This window comes from Argiope bruennichi, chromosome 1 (genome assembly GCF_947563725.1).
Source record: "Argiope bruennichi chromosome 1, qqArgBrue1.1, whole genome shotgun sequence".
NCBI lineage: Eukaryota > Metazoa > Arthropoda > Arachnida > Araneae > Araneidae > Argiope > Argiope bruennichi.
The window spans coordinates 15,855,444-15,879,040 of NC_079151.1; the positions used below are offsets into that span (position 1 = coordinate 15,855,444).

At 32.5% G+C, this 23,597-nt stretch overlaps 1 protein-coding gene across 3 annotated transcripts in view; it reads right to left on the reverse strand.

The window, feature by feature from the left end:
• The window catches only part of LOC129971855 (uncharacterized), a 219,883-nt gene that overhangs the window by 173,504 nt on the left and 22,782 nt on the right, over window positions 1-23,597 (reverse strand). Inside the window, exon 1 of one of the 3 annotated variants that reach the window (XM_056085848.1) lies at window positions 2,908-3,119. The exons of the other annotated variants lie outside the window; for them this stretch is intronic. Coding sequence (XP_055941823.1) covers window positions 2,908-2,969 — 62 coding nt within the window. The 5' untranslated portion in view covers window positions 2,970-3,119. Of the gene's footprint in view, window positions 1-2,907; window positions 3,120-23,597 lie in introns of those variants that run through there. 3 annotated transcript variants of the gene reach the window in all.

Here is a 23,597-nt window from a genome sequence, read left to right on the forward strand (position 1 = left end):
TAGTTGAGTATTTCCAAACTCGATTAAACTTTCTATTTGAAGTCTATTTCTTGATTCCTTTTATATCTTATTTCCTTTGACTAAATGTAATTTTTCGTGACACGGCGAACCACATTCAGAGCATTTCTAATAATATTTTGCAGCTGCGTTAATTAGTTACCGAAACGTTGAATCAATCCACTTGTAGAAACATTCAATTAAGCAGTCTAAAATTCATACGATGGTTTATAAATATTTGACAGTTGCCATTCAACAATAAATAAGATTTTTATGCCAAATACGTTAGCGTTTTGTATAGAGAGAGGCAATCGATTGTCGATATCATAGCAGATCATAATGCAAGATCATTTCTTAATCTCTATATATTTAAAAATACAGCGATGCTTCAAGGATTATTAATTAAATATATTTCTGAACGGGCAAAAAGCCCTCAAAGCTTTAGACAAAGATTGTTGCCTTTTCTCAACGGATTGGTTCAAATATTCTATGCACATTTACTGCAGTGTTATATTCAAATCATAAAATAATGAATTGTAATCTGGCATTTTTAATTTTACAAAGCACAAGGATCAATATGAAAATATCAAAAGTAATCGGGGGGGGGGGGAGTATCTTATACTTATTATCCGGCATTCTCTCAATAAATTTTCTTTTAAGCCGGCATGAATAATAGAAACCTTAATTGTAACATTCGAGTTCAATTCGTGCATTGAAGTGTACTTTTTTAAGCTTATTGTCTAAAATATAGTGTTCATAAAGTTAATAACTCGATACAAGCATGGATTTTAATCCATAAACGTCTCGGGTATCCTTTCATTTCTTAGGTAAATCAATACAGTAAAAATCTTCTCGAAACAGATCATCTAACTTGATAAGAGAAAATGGCCCATTCATAACGTTAATAACTTAGAATTAACATATTTGTTATTGACAGAAACCATTATGTAATAAAAGACGCATTTTTAAAAGAAGCGTTGAAAAGGGCCTGAAATAACTTCAGTACTTACTTATAATAATAAAATAAAAAGCAAAGGTTAATCAATTGATTAACCCGTTGCCGTCCAATGCCGAGTCTAAATCGCATTAAAAAAAGTGCATCGTTTTCATATTCTTTTTGGATAATTATTATAAAAGATGTGTTATAGTAAAAACTTTCATATTAATCTTTAGAAATTAGAACAAATCGTTAATTACATTTTTAAGCTTTCTAAACACTAAACTAAACCTTACACTCGCATATGTAGTTACACATCTTATTACTTTTAGGACTGTAAAGGGTTAATTATAATAATTATGGCCAGGCCATTCCGCAAATCCAATATTTTATTCACTAGCTATAAACTGTATTGCAATAAAGTTTAAAGATGCTTATAAATCAAATACAAAATAAAATTCTCTTTCGGAAAATTTCAGATTACAACAGGAATGTATCCATTGATGTCATCGCATTCCAGAAAACATGTCAGTTTGTATTTTCTGTAGATCCTTTGTGGAAAATGATAAAAATCAACAGGTGAGTATTTGTTACGCTTATAATAATTCAGCCCTAAGCGTCAGGTTGAAAACGCATTAAAAAAGAAATTTTACTTAGCTGCCAAGACATGACAGAATTCGCTAAGTCTGAAAGCACGAAACAGAAACTGACTTTTAAGTAGCTAAAACTAAAGCTTGTGATAAATTTCTTGCATCAATAACACCAAAACATGCAGCACTTTCTAACCCTTTGTACTCGAATGGTGCCTCTCACTCACCATTCAAGACGGTGCATCATTTTGACGTTTTATTTATTTATTTTTTAATTTTAATTTTTAAAAAATACCTAAAGAATGGTAAGAAGATTTAGATTCATTTTTCTGTAAAATTCAACTTAAAACTATAATAAATGGGTTTTTTTCATAGCAATAAGCAAGTTGTTGTGTTAGCTGAATATTTTTGCATCGAATTACTTGTTCGAAAGCAAAGGATTAAATTATACACATTATCGTAGAATGCATACTAAAACCATTATCGTAAAATATATGTTGAAAATTGTGTTCAATATCATCCTTCATCTAACTATAAAATGGTTCCCCTCCGAAAAGTAATGATGCTGTTATCTGATAAAATTCTTTTTTCCATGAATAGGTAAATTTAAATTTAGTTGATGCAATATTACAGCCTATAGTAATATACAAAAGAAAAATTGACAGAAAAAAGTTCGACAGAGCACCTTTACTGATTCCCCTTTTATAAATATCATCTACGAAGAATTCTAATAAAACTTTATATAAAAGCGAACCATTTCATTTGAATAATACCTTTTTCTCAAGCACTCAACAATTTATCCCAATCGTGAATACGATTAGCAATCGTGATCTTAAAATTCTCTGCAATTCAATCTAGAAATGTTACAATTACAATTTGGGAGCTTTTCGATTAAAAAGGAAATTCAAATTGGTAAAAAGAAATTAATAATTATTCACGGATGAAAATCTCATAATTTATTCTGAAATGACTTCTTATCAATGTTACAAAATGCAAATTTTTCATACATTAAAATTCTCTAAATTATAACTGGTTCAAGTTTCGATTTTGTTTTCAAGTGGAAACAGGGGAAATTGATGTAATGTATATTTCTCCTCAATGTTAATAACACTTATAGAACCAAAAACTTCAAGAATTAAATACTTTCAAATAATTTAAACAAATATCTGAAATATTAAGACACTCAAATCCTTACAAGCCTTTAATAAAGATATGCAAATGCCGTCAGAGATTTTAAAAAAAGTTCAGTAATATTCACTATATACAAAGTAAACTGAAGAATGAAAACATAAATTTGGCAAACGTGAAAACCATTTTCTAGGTAAGTTACAATTCTAGGTAATCCCATACAGGGAAACAATTATTAAACAAATGTTTACTCACTCAATGGAGTTGCAATGACTGTCTCTCCGAACTCTCCATTTCATCATACTTATTTCTCGCATAAAAAAAGAGAATCAAAATACGTCAAAAATATCCTGAATGGGAGGAGGAGGCCGCATGTATTCCTGGACTTCTATGAACAACAGTGTGAAAAGAATATCCTCCGAACACCCTCGGTTCCCGCAGAATACTTTCTACAGAATAACAAACAAATGTCTGAAGCGCGCCTTTTTCCTCGCAAATCCTCTCAACTAGTTTTCTCCCACGTGTGCCTACGTCACGACAGTATACCTGCTTTCCCATTGGTTGACTAACCCAAACGTTGTATGACAACAAACTGCAAGTAGAGAGGATGTTTAGGTTGGTTTCTCTCATTTTTTTATTACATTTTTTTTTATTATTATTTCATGTGATTTTTTTTTTTTTTTGCAGTCTATTGCGGATGATGTTTTATGGTAAATGCGTAAGGAAAGTTTTTACGCAAATTAAAAACGTTTAAATTTATGGTTAAAAGTTGCACTTATCATTTTGAGAATGAATGAATGGTAAGTGTTTTTTGCGCCTACTTTGGTTCTAAAAAAATAATCCTTCTTTTTTTTATACATATACGCACAGACGCGGGAAAAGTGCGCAGTTCAAATTTACGAGTTTCGAAAGATAGGTAAAGATAGGTTTCGAAAGACATGTTTAGTTTGTAAGTTCTGGAAATGATTATTAGCAAATAATTACAAAGCAAGAAATGATAAAGAAACCCTTCCTTTAAACATTTTTTGTGATTAAAAATCTATATTTCTAAATTTGTATTCCCCCCCCCCCCTTAAATTCTTTCAAATTTACTCTCTCTCCTAAAAGAATATCAAAATTACTCAAAAACGGACCGGAAAACAAAAACGGTGAATTGATGGCTGGGCCCCGTAGAGAATATATTAAAATAATATTTTTTAGTCTGGTTTCACAGGATTTCCAGAAGAAAAATTATATCACCTGCAGCCAATATCGTATCGATATGCTGTGGGGGATTTAGGACTCGGCAGACTAGGCTATTGCCTAGAACCGCATGGCTGAGGAGGGGTCGCTGACAGATCGTTTGGTTGAATGCTATTTGACAAGCTGGCAAATATTTAAATTTGGAAAAAGGGCAAATTCTATGAATTATAAAATATTAAAACTAGAATGTGTATTTACACTGAATTATTAACAAAATATAATTATTTATTTGTAATAAACTGGAATATTAATTAATTATTTAATCATTTACTTTGTATTCCATTTGGTAGGCATTGTAAAATAATAAGTTTTAATCTTAAATTTTTAGAAGTTTATTATTTCCTTTTAATTTATCATAATAATAATAATAATATTCTTTTCTTTGTAAATAAGAAAAAAAAAATGACTAATCTAGTTAATAATTAATGTTATACTAATATATATATGTATATTTATTTAATTAATATTTATATTTTTAAAATGCTGATTAAGTTAAAAATGAAGGAATGAATCTACATTGACCAGTTATTGAAAGAAGATCCAAAAAATAACACAGCAAAATGCCCTTCTGATATGGTGAGTTAGCTTTAATAAAATTCTTGAAACATGAAAGTTCAATATATATATATATATATATATATATATATATATATATATATATATATATATATATATATATATATATATATATATATATATATATATATATATATATATATATATATATATATATATATATATATATATATATATATATATATATATATAGCACGTATTGCTCAAATAATCAGACATTGTGGATTAGCCCGGACGGCCTAAGATTTTGTGTTCTTGTCTTTCCCTTTGTCTCAATGTTTCCAGTTTTTTTTATTTGCAAGTTAATATTTCACCGAAATTGTCATTAAAAAAACTGATTAACAAGCTATAAAAAATCATTCTTTTTTCTCCCTAAATTTTACTACGGGTAAAATTTATAGAGCAAAGATCGTAATCTCACTCTTATTATATTATGCCGGAGTTCCTAGCTTAAGGGTAGCGCGTCTTCCCCGTGATCCAGGCGTCACTGGTTCTAGTCCTGGTTCGTGCATGGTTGTTCTTTACCCTGTGTTCTATCTGTGAGGTGTGTGAAAGAGCTCCCTGTAAAAAAGGGGTCGTGCAAGCGATTGTCTGATTGTCTTCTTCATATGAGCTAAAGTCAGACTTTTCCTCTCGGGTGCTCAGGGGTCTTTACCCTTAGAAGCACCCCTCTTTCTCCAATCTCTTGGACTTAGTTTGAATTGGTATCCAGTCCAAGAGGGATAAGCAACAACATTATTATATTATATTTATGATCTACTATCTGGCTGTTTTCTATTAGATTCAGTAGTATATAAGTAGTATATATCAGTAGTATGAGTATTATATAATTACTTTCGGTCATATGTAAGCTATGCATTCTGTCTAGCAAAACTGATAATATCAAGAACTAGTACTACAGCCCCGATTTTCAACTTTGTGTCCTGTTTGATTCTGTCTTTACTTAGAAGGTTCCACGTTGAAGCAAAGAGAACTTGATCATTTTATAATAGAACATGCACAGGCCCCGGCGGTAAATTGAGAGGCAACGGTGGCCTGGTGCTAAGGTTTCGTCTTCGGACCGGAGGGTTTTAGATTTGAGACTTGATTTTAGTGAAAAACCGTCGTGTAAACGGGTTTGGTGCACATTAAATCCGTCGGGGGACAGACGTCCTCCCGCTGGTGTGGTGTGGAAGTTTGAAGAGGGTGGTGCCAGTTCAGGTGTCGTCTTCGTCATCTGACCGCGGTTCAAATTAAGTCCGTACATTAAAAAGAGGTCCGTTCCAAAATAGCCCTAGTGTTGCTTTAAATGGGACGTTAATATAACCAAACCAAACCCAGGTTGCAGCAAAGAGAGTTTGATAATTTTATAATAAAACATGCACATGCCCTGGCAGTAGACCGAAAGCTGCTCGGTTAAAATATTGCTTTCGATCGTAGAAATTAAAAGATATATATAAAAAAATATGACGGCAAGCTTTGCATGGAAAATGTGGTAAGATAATGTAAGATCTCACGCTCTACTGTCGATTAAAATAAGAGAATAAAATCTTATACGAATTCCCACTGGAAAGTTCACATGTTTAGGAAACGCTAAGTTAACAGAGTGAGACGCACAGATTTAAATATATTAACTTTCACTCATAGCTTGCTGAATAAAAATGAATGATATACTAAGTACTAAATTAGCATTTAAATTTAACTATTTTTGAAATAGTGATGATGCATGTAATGTATCACCAGGGATGAAAATATTATACTATCTCCAATTTCGTATCCCTAGATTTTATTGAATCGGAATCGTATTTGTGGGTCATGTCGCCATTTTACTACTCTAGAGAATTCAACTAATAATATTACATGATCGAATTGCATTTATTTATACAGAAACAACAGTCTACGTATACAACAACTCCTTTCATTGAAAATTTTTTTTTATCTGCCTGCAAGTATTGCATCCAAATAACGTCTAGGATTGTGATGTGAATGGACTGAAGATAATCGCCTATAAATATTATCAAGCATATTAATAATTAATCCAGCTTTCAAAGTATAATCACTATATCTTTTGCTTTTTCAGCTTGCTCAGCTATGCCCAAACAGCATCATGAATCCTTTAAAAGAGACCCTTTGACATACGAATTTACTTAACTTCCAAATTAGGTGACACATCCTATCAGGGATATTTTTTTGTATTGTCGTGTGACTATTTTGAGTCCAGTATTTGCACAGTAGCTTCTGAGGGTAAAGACCCCTGAGCACCCGAGGGCAGAAGTCTGATTTCTAGCTCAGGGGAGGAAGAAACACTCACGCACTCGCTTGCACAACCCCTTTTCACAGGGGGGCGCTCATTCACGCACCTCACAGATGGAGCCCAGGGTAAAGAACAACCATGCTCGAACCTGGACTCGAACCCGGGACACCTAGATCACGGGGAAGACGCGATACCCCTAGGCCAGGAAGCCGGCTGTCAGGGACATTTATTGTTATTTTAATTCCTATTATTATTATTTTAATCTCTGAGCTATTGAAGCATTTCTATGTGATTTTTGCTTTTTAGATTACTTAACACTTTCAATTAATTACAGATTTTAAAATAAAAATTCGGTTATTCAGTGTGCGAGTCAAACTCGTCATTGTGTGCGAAAGGATTAATACTTTTTTTTTCTATTACGTTCCTAATTATGGATATTCCCCATTATTTCAAAGTTATAGGAGTTCAAATGTTAGTTTGACGTTCACAAGTGATGCTCACAGTTTTGCATTCTACGTTCAGAACGGGCAGTAATATATGCATTCTACCAAAGCAGATGTGTCTGTGTTTCAGCAAGCAATTTCTTTTGTCTTTCAAGCAGGGAGGTATCTAATTGTGGGTGGTGCAATTTCTTTTGTCTTTCAGAAGCGCAAGTGTTTTTTCTTTGTTTCTACAGGCAAATGGAAGTAGAAACAAAAACGGTTCGTATTTAAAACTCCTTCTTTTCCCTAATTATGATTTTCCATCCGATTGTGGATGCGACGGAAAAAACGGTTGGTTGGCCTATTGTTGTTCAGTTCATGCATATTACGTACATACATCGTTCACATTGAGTTTTCGAAGACTTATCCCGGACTAGTAAATTATCACATCTCTAAGAATATATATAGCCCACATGAGCTTTTTTTTTCTTTCTCCCTCATATTATTTCCTATAGATATTAACCCAGCTAATTAATATAAATGATGAGTCATCATTTAAAGTTTAAAAAATTCATAATTGTTTGTCACTTATTCATCAATTCAGCCGAGCGGAAGATCAAAGGCCACAGAGCCTAAGTGCTTCCAACCCCCAACCCCCACATCATCAACCCCCACACATTGACTTTTTGAAGTGCTTGGCTCTGAGTGCAATACAAACCAGCCAAAAAGGTTTCTCCACAACTTACTTACATACTCTTATAAATGTGTTGCCTCAGTGAACGCTTTGCATAGCATTAGTGGACAATAGTCACGAAATATCAACCTTTGGCGATAATTTAACAAGTTTACTGACCTATCATGTGATCTTTGGCAAGTTTTTTTGGCGATTAATCTCTGGCATGCGGTTAAAAATATCCGAAAATTAAATTTGTATTTTAGACGCTCTCTTCCCAACCGATTGAAACAAAAATATGACACTCATTACACTTCTAGTCTCAAAATGGTACACCAAATTTGATATATTTAAATTATTGTGTTTTTGAGTTGTCACCTTTAGATGTATCTGAAATTACAGACCGACAGACAATCAACCTCCCCCCCCCCCCAATTAGATTTGGCTCAAAATTTGATAGGTATCTACACTATAGATCTTAAATCGGTTTTATTCATTTATTTATCCTCATTTTGTGATCATTGCGTTAACTTACAATCAAGCAGCCAGACAGACAGGCTTCCTCTGAAAACATTTCGCACAAAATTTGACAGAAATCTACAAAATGAGTGTAAAGACCGTAAATTTTTTTATCCATCTAGCTTAAAGCATTTTGAGTTGGCTTTATCACAGGCTGACAGACACACATTTTTTTAAAAGATGTGTTTTTCGAACTCAGGTAGATCTTAAAATTGGAGTGGAAATTCGCCAAAATCACGAGTCTGTTCTTTTTTTTTTATTATTACAATACTTTCTCTATACTTCGCAAATGAGAAAACAAAAATGCTTATTTAAAGTGAGCAAGTGAATGCTTCATCTCGTTACCTCATCGTAGGTTTCCCTTGAGTTTATGCTCATTAAAATATTCTTTCGTTCACACGGATCACGTGAGTTTCGGAGCTCATTCGTGAGTGCTTATTAAAACGCAATAAAGAAGGAAAATGACGAAGTGAAATTTCTTGTGCGCATTTACGAGCAACAGTGCAACCGGTCACTATGTGTTTTGCGTCGGATGGTAACTGAGCCGTGTTTGTGGAACTTTTTAATTCAGTGCTTCGTTTTCATTTTTATTATTCTTTCTTCCAGCATTGGATACAGGTTGGGATAAATTACCTTAGGATAAATTAGATATATTATTACACATCTATGTAGCTTGTATGAATAATATTGTGTTTATTAAATTAAATAAAAGTTCAATTCCTTCAGTATATTATAGTATTAGAGGACATCACTGCAAATTGGTCAAGGATTGAAATCGTCAAACCTTTACCAAAAATATTTAATTAAATACCTTTTAATTTTAAAACTCACGCGAAGGCTACGATAAAAGACGTTTAATGCTTTTAGACGAATGCAATTCGCTTTAAAAATTTTTTTTAAGGTCTGTTCATAAATACCTTTTTAAAAAAATAAGAATTCCTGCATCCATTTTTGACAAGCATTCACGTATTTATTTTGTCCGATTTCCTTGAGGATTAAAAGATTTGGCTAAAACATATAAACTTGACTAAAGGATATAAACAAAAAGAAAGTTGTTGTTTTTTTCATCGATGGCATACGTAAAGAACGACGAGGTAATATGCAAGCTGCCTTAGAGACATAAAGAGAAAGAGTTCTTGTATCGATGCATACCAAATAAACGACGAGGTGTTAATTCTTTCAATTGCCTTATAAATGCATATTCAGTTTTCAATCAATAATTACCGTCAATATATAAATTAAAATCTTTCATAATTAACAAAAATACTGTTCCGTGATCACATTCCTATGATCATCACATTCTATTTCAATCAATTGTTAATATATCATCAAAGTATTGTTACGGTAATTCAGCTACAACCCCACTCCTGACATCAAATTTTACGGAACTTTAAGTACGTAAATTCAACGGGCTCGTAATAATGTATAGTGTAAAACAATCAGCCGGCCACAAAAGAAATTACTACATTTATTAACACAAAGGCACGAATACGTCAAACGTCAAGGCAACCAAACACAGCTAAGACGTACACAAACAATAAACAGCAGCACTTCTAGCAAATAGCAGAACGCAAGCAGCACAATAATGATAAGCATGTTAAAGCCCCCCATGGAGAAAACTCGTTCAATTATTAACAAGAACTGAAATGACTGCCTCGACCTCACGGCCTTTTATAGTTCCCAAGGCACGACAGAGAAGGTTCTCGAACAAGCAAGCATATCTCAGCTCCTATTGGCTCTATTGCCAAAATTCTTGAAGTTTTCAATATCATCCATTTTGTCCTCAAATTCTCCACCAAGTCGCCAAGCCCGGGGATCAATGATCCGGCATCCGATAGCATCCAATAATAAAACTGTCTTTTAGATGGAGCCAACTGGGCTAGGAAGCAACATTGCATATTCGTAACAATATCTTCAATTGAGCTTAGGAAATGGAGATCTTGATTTTTCTCTAAAAATCTCACTATTTCCCTGACTTACAAATAAAAGCTTTCAAAATTTACCGCTTCTTTTATTAGCAAAGAATATAGAAACTACTAATATCGCCATAAAAACTACTAAATATCGCCATGTTTGCAGCCAGATGTCTTTCTGTCTTTTCCTTAGAGTGAAATATGGCAACCGAAATCTGTAGAAATTACATTTAGAATACGTATCAGATGGTTGTAAATCCAATAGAATTATTTGTGAATGACGAAAGAAAAATATTAACTTGAAACAAATAAGTAACTTTCCAACTATATAATTTGATGTATGAAACTATATTACTACTATTTTTACATGAATTTAGTTTAGTCATTATAAGATGTGGAATTTTATAGAATCAGTACAAAGCTAGTTTAAAACATAACGTAAATTGCAGAATATATTCATTCGTGTACACAAAATTTCATCATTGGCTATATTGGATGAATCGTCTAAAACCGTTGTGAACTTTTATGAGAATTCGATATATGTTGTTGTTGTTGCTTTTGTCATTTATCATTGACAAGCCGCTAATGGAATCAGCGATTTTAAGCCGAGTTTTAGCATCTCATGTTTCAGTAGCGCCATCTAGGGACAAGAATACGTCTTAGCTACTCATGCTTCACAGCCCTTTTCACGGGGCGTACTTCATTCATTCATCCACAGATCGTAATTTAGACCTGAATCAGAGAACGATCACTTCTAATCCAGTACCCCCAGTGGTAATTCAATATAATACACTCGTTATTGAAACTTTTATCGTTTCCGGTGTTACATTCACTCTTGAAGATCAAAGCTTGTTGTTAGGTGCACGGTCACAATGAGCGCACAGCAGAAAGTGTTAGGCTTCTGAAAATGTACAAAATGGAAGACTTCTAAATTGGAATTGCAAAATTTCTGAAATGAGAAACAAACAAAAGAAATTTAATCGGAATTATACATGACCAATATTGCCTGATAATACGTTAGTGGCCAAAAGTGACTCATAAATTGGCTAAAAGCTCTGTATAAAGAAGAGTTTGGATGTATGCCGGAAACTTAATCGCAACAGAGAAATGTCACTCGGTGCACAAGGGAATTGAAAACCCTTATTGTGGTATCGTCTCACTCCGGGTCATCCGATGCAATCCGCACCTGCTTTGTTATTTTTTTCGTACTGCTTGTGTCGGTTCCCTTAAACCAGCTGCACCATGCAGCCAAGGGACTGGCATTCACATTGCCAGTTTAAAAATGAATAAGTATATTGGCAGAATATTTTGTATAGCTTAAAAATAAATAAACACATAGCAGAATATTTCCTATAGTCAAATAGTATAGAGAAATTACTAAAGAAAAACCAAAAAAGACATTTTTATTATATTAGAGCAATTTTGTTTTTCCATTTTTGTTATAACTCTGTAAAATGGAGGCTGTTGACTCTACACTTCAGGTTCTTTCGAAAAATGCTTTGGTGGTGACCAAGAATTACAGAAGGAGGGGGGTGAATGAGGGGTAGAAAAAATAGACAGAAAGAGTGCCCGTTCATGGCTTTTTTATAAATAGAGAGGAGATATTGGTTCTGCAATCCCAGCAGGACCAATATCTCCTTTTCTGCAAACACTTTTTTTTTTCGGGCTATTCTGAAATTTTTCGAAATCTCATTTTATAAGCTTCTTTTGTCATTCAATCCATCTATTTAGCAGGTATTTTCCCTAGCCTTACTGCATTTTTATGTGCATTTTTTCAACCCTTTAAAGGGTCATTTTTTTCTAGTCATATTATGTTAAAATATTTTTAGACTTGAAATTAGAATAAGAAAAGGGATTCATTTAGCTTATTAGATAAATTTAATTTGATTCATTAATTAATTTGCTTAATTAATAATTAAGTAACAAATCAAGACGCACCATTTTTTCTGAGATAAAGAACTGAAGCATCTAAGTTTCTGACTTACTGAAAAAATTTGTCAGAACTTAGGTCAACCTACATAATTTCATACAAAGATTGATAAATTTGGTGGGAAGCATACTTCCCACGGCCCTAGAAAGGGTTAAAAGAAAGAAAGAATTACTTGCATTTTGCATCCGCTTTGAAATCAAGGATTATACTCAAGATTTATATCTTATCAAGACCATAGTTTGTAATGAAATCATTTGTTTTCCCGGTTGAAGAATAATTTTTCTAAAGTTCCCTGTAATGGAACTACTTTTTCTTCAACACATACTTAATCCGTTTGGAATTTTTATGATTTTAGATGTAGGAGCATGTAGTGAGGGACGCTAGAGTCATAAATGTGACATCAAAATGCTATTTTCCTTTTTATGAAGAATTATCAATTATTTGTTATATGAGAAATTATTAATTCAATTTGTATTTGGAGCTATTTATCGTGCAGTTTATGTTCCTAAGATTAACTTGCGTTGATGCTCCATGGGAAATGCTAAAAATAAAATTAACATGTATTCATATTTTAGCACTGTAAAGCTCATATTTTATCCAAATGAATGCATCTTTTGTTTTGTTGACGTTCAGTGTATTAAATGTAGTTTACAGAACAGCATGAACAAGTTGAATGAAATAATGAATCCTCAATTTGAGCAGTTTAATAATATAAAATAAATGAATAAATTTAAATTTGAAACATCTGCAAGAGGTATTGTCTTTCTTCTACTCCAATGAATAATCTTCTTCCACTGATTATTAAAACTTTTAAGCATTCTATAAACTGCATTCATTTGTTAGAATAAGGAAAATGTGTAGTTTAGCAGAAAGTTTCAAAACAAGGAACTGAAAACCAGAGGAACATATCTGACAAAGAAATATCTCGAATAAATATTCAACTGGTAAGAAATAATGGATGCAATGCGTCGAAGCTGATGGTTTGCATTGAAAAATATTCATTTTATTGGATATTTCCCACAGAAACGTTTCAAGACAATAGTTTGACAGCATCTTTTACAGATTGAAGGCTTCATAGAAATCGGATTAAGGGTGTTCATATATTCGAATTCAAAATTCCAATATTTGATCCAGCAAAGACACAGACACATGAGAATTTCAGAAAAATGTATCTTGCATGAAAAAATTTTTCGAACTATGAGCTTCTTTATCTGTTTGTATATAGATGATATAAAAGTCAAAAATAGTCACATTTTTTAAAAAATAAATATATGGATGATTCTCTAGTAGGAAAATAAAATAATTCATTGGCATTTTACAAATGATTCATTCCTTCATATGATGTTTGAGTCACGAATGAATATTGTTTGATTTATTCATTGATTTGAACCTTCAAACGCTTTTAAATTCATATGATGTTTCTCCCATCAATCCAAATGGTCAAGGAAATCGCATAATCGATTCTTCTTCTTCTATTCTTCTTTTCTCCATCAAACAATCATAATTTAACTTCCATTTCCTTTTTGAGAAATCAAATTGCATTCATTTCAAAATCCATTTCACTACGCACACAAAGCCCCTTTTAAAAACTGTAACAAATTTAATGCAAAATGTCTATAGTAATTTGTGTTGACTAATCGGATATTTAAGTTGATGTGTCTGGTATTTTCCCCGTAAAAAAAGTTTGTATTAAAATTGCTTCTAATGAAAGTTTACTTCTGGGAAATTCTGTGTGAACTAGTAAATGTTTTTCATTTTCTTATGATTTATAACAGTTGTTTGTGATTTATAAATATTTTTACAAGTACGGTTCGAAAAATAAACCCCACTTGGTGATCAGCGACAGACTTTCAACAACACAAAATTTTTATTATTCGTAAAATGCTGAAATAAATAATCAAATCAAGGAATTATTCTCACCTTTTTATAAGGCGTGAAGTTCGTTCTTCAAGAAAATATGTAAAAAAAGAATTAAATGGTCTTGTCATATCATTGTTGAGCGCAGTGTCATCATCAAATCTTTGCGTCACATTCAACTTTCTCATATCTTTAAGAAATGGTAATCACACAATGGCAAATTCGGGCGATAGCATCACTAACAAAATAGTAATGGAACTCCTGCAAAGTTTTGTAGATTTATTTTGCTGCATAAGGATAAGCATTTCCATAAATAAAGACCACATTGGAACTCTCTATGTCTCCACTCCTATTTTGGATTATTGATCGGAATCCAAATGGTAATCACACGGTGGAAAATCCGGTATCACTTAGTAATGGAGCTCCTGCAAATTTTCTTGGATGTATCTTCCGGCATACAGAGGAGCATTGTCATGAATCAAGAAGTTCCCCTGCTCTGTTTCTTACTTTTTTATTGCTAATAATCGTACTTTCCTTTTAATTTGGTGAGTTTTCTATAATGCGTTGTGAATTTTGATTACATTATAAATAAATCCAAGAAAACGAAGGACATATTTACATCTCGATTATTAAAAAGTTTTTTTTTTACCATATTATTTTTTCAATAAGAAAGCCCATAAAATGTTATTTTGCTCTTCTAGTATAATTACTGAATGTGAAAGAAATTCGAACTTCAGTATAAATCAGCAAATTAGAAATTATACGTTTCCCAAAATAAAAAAAAAGAATTCTTTTGAAAATGTAGGAACTTACACCTCACTTTCTTGATAAATTGGCCTGCCTTTAGTAAATGAAGAGAGCATTGTTTAAATGTTAAGGTTTATTTAAGAAAGGATAACTGATTTTTTATTGATATTTATTGATTTATTTTTTAAAATTATAATAACCGAAGAATATATTTGGCTCTGTCAACAATCATTATTATTTTAATACATTGTATATGCATAAAAATTTATATCTAGTTAGCGTTAAGTTCTAATAATGCAGTGCTTAACCAATAGAACATATTATGTTAAATGCTAGAAGAAATTGGATAGTTTCATATGAGGAACTTATACTGTCTTTCATTGCTTTTTTGTAATTTTTCTAGGTAGTGGTATAGTTTAGTTTTATTACCCTCCAAATTTAGAGCGACACTAGGGCTATTTTGGGATGGACGTAAATTTGAACTTCTGTCAGATAAGCTTTCATCCCCTCTCCAAACCCGCATCGCACCAATTGTAAGGCATTTGACCCTGACGGACTTCAGGAGCAAAAGACCGGCTTGCATAACATTTTTCCAATGAGATACAGTTTCGAACCTGGAAACCTCTGGTTGGCAGTTGCCGAAGCCAGGACTTTATTACGAAGCTACCATGGCCCTCAGTTGAATAATGTAAATTTAGTATTTGAATTCACAATTCCAATCTTACAAGAAACGCATAGTTTGACAAGGAAATAATATTAGGTACTCGTCTCGATTTCATTATCACGTGATATTCGTCAAATGCTGTGCTCCTCCCTAATCGTAGTGTCCATCATACATCTTACAGGAAGAAAAAGAATGTGGTGTCATAACATAATGTCAATTTTAGTTCAGTTATATTAGCGTCCCATTTTAAAGCAGCACTAAAGCTATTTTGGGACGAACCTCGTCATTTTGAACCGCGGTCAGATGACGAGGGCGACACCTTAGTTGGTAACCCCTCTCCCACACCCCACCAGCGAGAGGGCGTTTGGCCCAGACGGATGTAACGTGCATCAGACCCACTTACACGAAGGCTCTTCGGTGGAATCGGATCTCGAATCTGAAACCCTCCACCAGGCCACCGCAGCCCCAATATAATATCGGAGAACGTATACTTAATATATGTACAGCTACGTTGGGTCATAATAACACGAGTTGTCGCCGATGTGTATAAGATGGAAAAAGAAAAAAGCTTGATTATAATTCTTCCTTGATTTTCCAAGAATTTTTGTTAAAAATTTTCTACAAATTATCGGAATTTTCACACAAAAGGCTTTTAGTTTGATACTGGATGCATAAATCTGACCATGAAGCATTAATAAAACGAACATTTTTCCAGAAGGAAAACGACAACAAAAGGAGCAAATGTCCACTAGCCTTAATGACCTTCATTTATTTATCACTGCTCTAAGATAAATAATTGACCTTCACACACCAAGTCGCGAGTATTCGAACGGTTTTCTTATCTTGGGTAAAAAGGATATGTTACGAAATTTAATTTCGAGAGAAATGAAAGCGTAATGATTCCAGTTTGCTTCTACCTGAAAACCTCGTAAATATATTGGTATCATTTTTCCCCTCAATAAAATTGTTAAAACAATTTCTTGATTCATGTTGAATTCTGCTGTGTATTTTGATACACGCAATAGAATAAACGGAAATTAATTGAATCGAGGCATTAGAGACTATTCGCAGAACTGTTATTTTCAATTGCCTTTTTAATCACCAACTGTTATTCTTATTTCCTTCACTATTACTCATGCGCTGCAAATGCGCAAAGCAAAGCTTACAGAAGGAAGTATAAGAAGACAATAAAATTTGTGTACAAAATAATCTTGCTTTGTTTGTTTGTTCTTTTGAACAATATATTGAAAAACGAATGACAAAAAATAAAGAAAGAATAAATTTTTATATGCAAAAGAGTGGAAGAAAAAACTTAAATTGCATAATGTTGATGTATTTCCCCCTTTCACTTATTTCCTTTTCCTAATAAAAATTGGTTTGTCTATGACAAATAGCTTTCATTACGTAGTTAATTTTTTAAATCAAATCGATTTTAAATTAGCCGAATTATGACGGGCCGCGGTGGCTTGGTGGTGAGATCTTGGCTTCTGAATCGGAGGGTTTCAGGTTCGAGACCCGATTCCACCGACACCAATTCCACCGTCGTGTAAAAGTGCCTGGTGCACGCCAAGTCCATCGAGGCCAAACGTCCTCCCACTGGCGTGGCGCGGAAGCTTGGAAAGGGAGATGTCAGCTCAGGCGTCATCTGACCACGGTTCAGAATTACGAGGTCCGTTCCAAAATAGCCTTAGCGTTGCCTTAAAACGGGACGCTAATATAACTAAACTAGCTGAATGATGAGATAGAATCTTCATCGAAGAATACTTTTTAAAATAATGTTGAAACAATTTTGTGTCTAATTTTAAATCTACGAATGTGATATGAAATAATTTTTTAATTAAGGTAATCATTTCATGAATGTTGGAATAATTATTATTCATACGCTTAAGAATAGTTCATACAGCCATGAAGAATCGAATGCAATGCATCTAAAAGCGGGAACAAGTTGAGTGAGAAAAATAAGGAGTCCCAATTTCCCTGTGACCGAAATGTGTACTGCCTGTGTATTGTTGTTTCCAAATGCTTCAATAAAATTTATACAAAGCCTCCATAATAATCTTTTCCACTCGCGAATTATCAGAGTTCTTTTCTTGATTTCGTAATTGAATGTTCTCCGGAAATGTGAAAATTATTATCCAAACACAATCATTCTTTTATTTTCTTAGAATTCGTTTAGTTTAGCTATATTAACGCCCCGTTTTTAAAACAATCCTAGAGTTATTTTAAGATGTAATTTTGAACCGCGGTCGGATGATGAGAACGACACCTAAGTTGGCAGCCCCTCTCAAAACTTCTGCACTATACCAGCGAGAGGACATTTGACCCTGACGAATTCAGCGTATACTAGTCCCGCTTACACGGATTCGGGTCTCGAACTTGACACTCTCCAGTTCCGTAGCCTACAACTTACCACCAGGCCACCGCGGCCTTTTCTTAGAATTCAGAAAGTTGTTTATACCAGGATGACATCGATACGCTTAAATGTATTTAATATTTTCACTCAACTGAATAACCGCACAAGTAATAAACGTAATAACCAAAAATGTACATAATATTTCTTTGAAGTAAGTGGGAACATTTAAGAAAATAAGTAAAATAATTAAAACTCGAGTTATATCTTCTTTCAGCAAGAACAGTAATGGTAGTCTTAAAACAAATGTTTTTTTAAGTTATAATTTTTTAGTTTACACAGTATTTTTAAACAATGAAACGGATCCAATATCCAAAACTTTAATGCACTTTACCTAAATTTTACTTGAGATACAATGAGAAGATCATATAATAAATCCTTGTTGCTAAAGATTAGCTTTGCTTTTATTGAAATTCTGAGCAGTCATATTTATCAATCAATCCCTATAAATTAAGCTAATCAGTTCCTCATTGTGCCGTCGTCCTGGCATAGGGGTAGCGCGTCTTCGCCGTGATCTGGGTGTCATGGGTTCGAGTGCCGGTTTGGGCATGGCTGCTCTTCCGTTGTTCTATCCGTGAGATGTGTGAATGTGCCCTCCTGTAAAAAGGGGTTGTGCAAGCGAATGAGTGATGCGTGAGTAGCAAAGTCGTACTCTTGGCCATAGTTGGCGCTACTCTAAAAACAAGAGACGCTCCCCCACTGACTTAAAATCGCTGTCTTCGTAACAGCGGGCTTGTCCATGGCAAGTGCCATAAGAAACAACAACAGTTCATCATTGTATTCAATGAAATAGATGCTTCATGTGGCAATGTTGCTTTAAATGATTTAATGATACTTTTATTTTCTGCTTGTACACATGATACTGTTAGAACACACGTTCGTAAGCTTTTGTACGAAAAATCCAAATTCTAATAACAAAATAATAATAATAAATGAGACGAGAAACTTTACCACGTATGCGAAAAACGTTATTATAATTGCATTGGATTGGTGTTTTAAACAAAGGACAAGACTATAGCCTTCGCGGACGATCTGCTCATCTGCTTTCAGGGAAAATGTTTTGATGATATTTTTTAACTTGATCAAAGCACATTGAATGATATTTTAAACTGGGCAAGAGATTACAAAATGAAATGCAACCCGAATAAATCGAAGGTTATGGCAATTAAGAAAAAGAACGTGGACTTTTCCAGCAAGCAACTCTTTTTTGATAATGTACGGCGTAAAATGGTGAATGATTCTATGTCGTGCTAAAATTTAAAAATTTGACTTGAACAGGGCTCTACAAAATAGCAAAATATCAAATGGGAATTCAGATTTTCCCATTTCACTATAAAGAAACGCGTATTATTTTATATTAAATAACGGACTATTATTAAGAAAAAATATTAAACAAATCCTGATGTAATTATTTTCTCGCACATGAATTAGTGAGAAAATATTGTAATCGTCAAAACATTCGAACTTGAGATTCTGTCGAATCTCCACATTTTATAACACATCAAATTTGGTATGTGATTTTGTAATTACATACCAAATTTGATTTGTGATTACGAGTGTCATTCTGTGTCAAATTTTTATTTTAATCGGTTGGAAAAAAACGCGTCTGAAATATAAATTCGATTTTCGGATGCTTTTAACTTCATGCCAAGGATCAATCGCCAAAAAACTCGCCAAGAATCACATGATAGATGCCTTAAACATACTAATTTCTTACCAAAATTTAATATTTCGTAACCATTGTACACCAGTGTCATGCAAGGCGTTCTCTGTGATAACACCTTTATTAGAAACTTGCGAAGAAGGAAGCGAGAATGTTTTAATGTAAAGTTTTTTCATTATTTCCACGTGAGATGTTTAACTGCGGTCCTACCTGACTCGATTTGCAAAATCTCCTTTGGAACAACTCAGATGCAAACCACTGTGATCACAGGTCTAATGGTGTCATAAAGCAAGGTGATTCGCTTGACTCGTTCTTTTATGACAGTTTTATGCTTTTGGATATTTGCTTAAGTTAAGAAGAATGAACCGCGGCGCCTTAGCATAATAACACATGTCCAGTAAGCTCATATTGACTGTAGAACAAGTCGATACTGTCTTGGTTTCTTCAAGTGGAAAAGTGGAGCGGGGAAAGTAGGATTCGACCTTCAAAAATGCCAAATTTAGTATATTTGTTTTGATTCCAAAAGATTAGTAACAGATGAAAACACTTGGCAGTCGAAAACGAAATTCAGCCTCAAAATGCAATGGTTCGTCATCTTTAAGATATGCGATGATGTAAAATATGTGGGGTTTTTTTTTTACGATCCATTTTAAAAGAATAGATCTAAATTTCAAGATTATGGGTATTTAAGATTTGATCTATTTAATGAATAATATTCAAATAATCCTAGAAAAATTTACGAAGATTATTTGATTTGTTCATTATCGTTTGATCGTATTTCAAAATCAAAGTTATTATACTAAAAGTATGTAAACAGGTTTATAATCAAAACTGCAATTTCTTCAATTCACAAAGTTTGCTCATTTGACATAAGCACCCACTTCATTTCACTTTGTTCTTATTGTTAGCTATTAAGAATTAATGTATATATGTATATATAAATTATTCGAAGTGTTTGCAAATTAAGCTGATTATGTAAATAAATTGCACTATGATCGTGAAATTGCAAATTAGTAATTTAATGACTCGATTTTTTTAAAGTTTAATATTATAACACAAAGCATTCTTATGGTTATATTCATCTTCTATGAGTAGATACTGAATCTTAAAATTCAATTTAAGATTAGACTTTTTTAATGAATACTAATATTTTAGCTATAAAAATAAAAAGTTTCAAATAATCTATGAAATGAGTGCATCTTGCCTTTAAATGTTCCATGACATGAAGAATAGTTGAAAAGAATAATTAAAGCTGCACTAGTTTCAGAAAAGAATATTTTTTTTTTGAAGCAACAAATCGATTTTTATCCCGAAATCAAACAAATAATTTAGTAAAACTTTCCTCATGAATCCTAACATAACTAACTAACTTAAGGGATAAAATTAAGATTCAGGGAACTGTGAGCTTTGATTTCAGAAAGAGTTGAAGAGACACAACTTTTTCAAAAAAAGTGTAATTTAAAAAATAAACCTACATGAATAAAACTAAAATGTCAATTTTTGGCGTACCGTAGATGGTAGAAATTTTGTTGTTGTTATTTCTTATGGCACTTGCCACGGACAAGCCCTCTGTTACGGAGACAGCGATTTTAAGCCGGCGGGGGATCGTCTCTTGTTTTTAAAGAAGCGCTAATTAGGTCCAAGAGTAAGACTTTGCTACTCACACATCACTCATTCGCTTGCACAACCCCTTTTTACAGGAGGGCACATTCACACATCTCACAGATAGAATAACGGAAGAACAACCATGCCCAAACCGTTATTCAAAATTTGTAAACAAAACAGAGAAGTAAATGTGTAGTGAAGTTCGAGAGAACGCGTAAGGAAATATTTACTGAAGGTTTAATGAGAATTAATCAATTAGTAATTAATCTAGTTATTTTTTAGTGTTAAATTTAAATTTCTATTTCGCATGCGCAAACAAATAACAAGGAGGCGGCAAGAATTATTTAGCAAACTGAATTTAAAATAACTAAAACATGGAAAAGAGAGATATTTAAGTAAAACTTCTCTATCTTAATGATTCTGAACTATTTCGTTTTGAGTTGAAAATTATTTTGAGGTATCCTAAACTAAAAATGGATTGAATGTTTGAGGTTACTTAAAAATTGACTAACGTTTCACTATTTCGATGGAGATATAGAAGCTTTCTTTCTATTCTTTTCTGTAAATATATATTTAAATGGCTACTTATGATGTTTAGTGAAACTTCATAACATTATTTGAAAAATATTAATAAATTATAGAGAAGGTTGGTTTTCTAAATTTTCAGAAATCGTTTGGGATTTAAATATTTTTTAACTAAATAAGGAAGTTAGGAGAGTGAAAATATTATGCATCATAATATTTTATGTAAAATAATGGTTTACATATAAAATAATTTTATTATTAAAAATGCACTTATTTAATGGCGCTTGAGGATTTTGTCAAGATCTAGTATTAAATATATTTTTGCTTTCTCAGCGTATGACGTTTGCCCCAACATAGCTTTCATTTCCTAACTTGAAATTTGGCACATGTATTCTTTTGAGGGCAAAAATGTGCACTTAGGAGAGATTTTTAAAAATTTTATTTAATTAAAAATCAAATGAAAAATTGGCGTTATTCCGTGATAATTTACAAAAATATTATTGCACAATAATAAATTTTACATCGTTTAAAATTTAAAAAAAATAGTTTTTTTAATGATAACAGCTTAATAATAGTGCGAATTTTTGCTGAATTTTGGCAATTTTTCATTATTATTATTATTATTATTATTTTGCCTGATTTCCAACGATAGATTATATTATTGCTCTGAAATTCAAAATAATTTTCACAACTTCATCAACTATCTGATTTTCTTCCATTTTTAAAAGTTAAAGAAGAAGGATTTTCTTTATTATATGTGTAGTTTGCAAGATGTATAAAAAATGGTTACAATACCGTGAAATTTATAAAAGAGATGAGTCATACATTTATATTTTTAATAGGGCTGTGATGTCATGGGACTGGTTTCTATTAGAAAGGTTCATGTACAAAATAAACATAACTTAATTAAGATAATTAAAATAACATTGATTGAATGTCAAACAATTTGGAGGAATCAGGGACATGAAGGCGATCTAAATGATTTATCTGAAATCAAATATAAAAGATATTCGCGGCGAACCAGCTGGTCACCTGAGGCGGCTGATTAGCAAATATCAAAATAATAATAATAATAATAATTTCATCCCGAGCAATATTGTATATGTTTACTAACTATACAACAAAACGAAAATAAATCTTTCGGATAGTATTGGATTTGTAATTCCAAGAAATTTTTTATTTCCTGGATAATTGTCAACAAATGAATGTTTTTTTGTAAACTTATTACTACTATAAAATTTTCTGTGGGCAATTTAAATATTAAGAAAAACTTAATATCGAAGGAAAATTTACAAATGCATTTGTTTCCCTTTAGTCAAAGATTTTCACTTCGTTCTCACTTAACAACTTTAGTTTTTGTCAAAGATAACTTTTCAAGTATCTAACTTCAATGCCCATTCATAACAAAAAAACCTATTTAAAAGCATTTTTGAGATGTTTACAGCATAAAATGATTTTTTTAACACAATAACTGTCGCATTTTAAAAAAAGGGCGCGAATTTTATAACAAGGAATGTTGTTTAACGCACCCGCATCCACAATAAAAGTGACTGAACTTGAGGGGAATTTTTTGTTTCCACGCCCTACCGGAATGAATGAAACATCTTTCAGTAGTTTGAAAACTCACCTTAACTAACTTTCCCCAAAATGATAAATGGTGAATGCATATGTATTAGTTTTATTTTTGAATAACTTCAAACAAAAGATTTTTTCTTCATATCGCTTTCGAATGTTCCTGGCTTATTATTGATGACAACGACAATTCTGTGGTTAATTTTTGTGCTTGTTTATACAAAAGTATTCAAATATATGTTGCATTAAGTAAAAGAAAAAAAAATGCATAGCAAACTTAAAGGGCATGAGCAAAGACTTTTACCTCATGAAATCGCATGAGTGAACTGTAAATTGTCAGTCTAGACTGCAACAGGTATGATGCAGTGTCAAAGGAGAGCAATGAACAGTCACA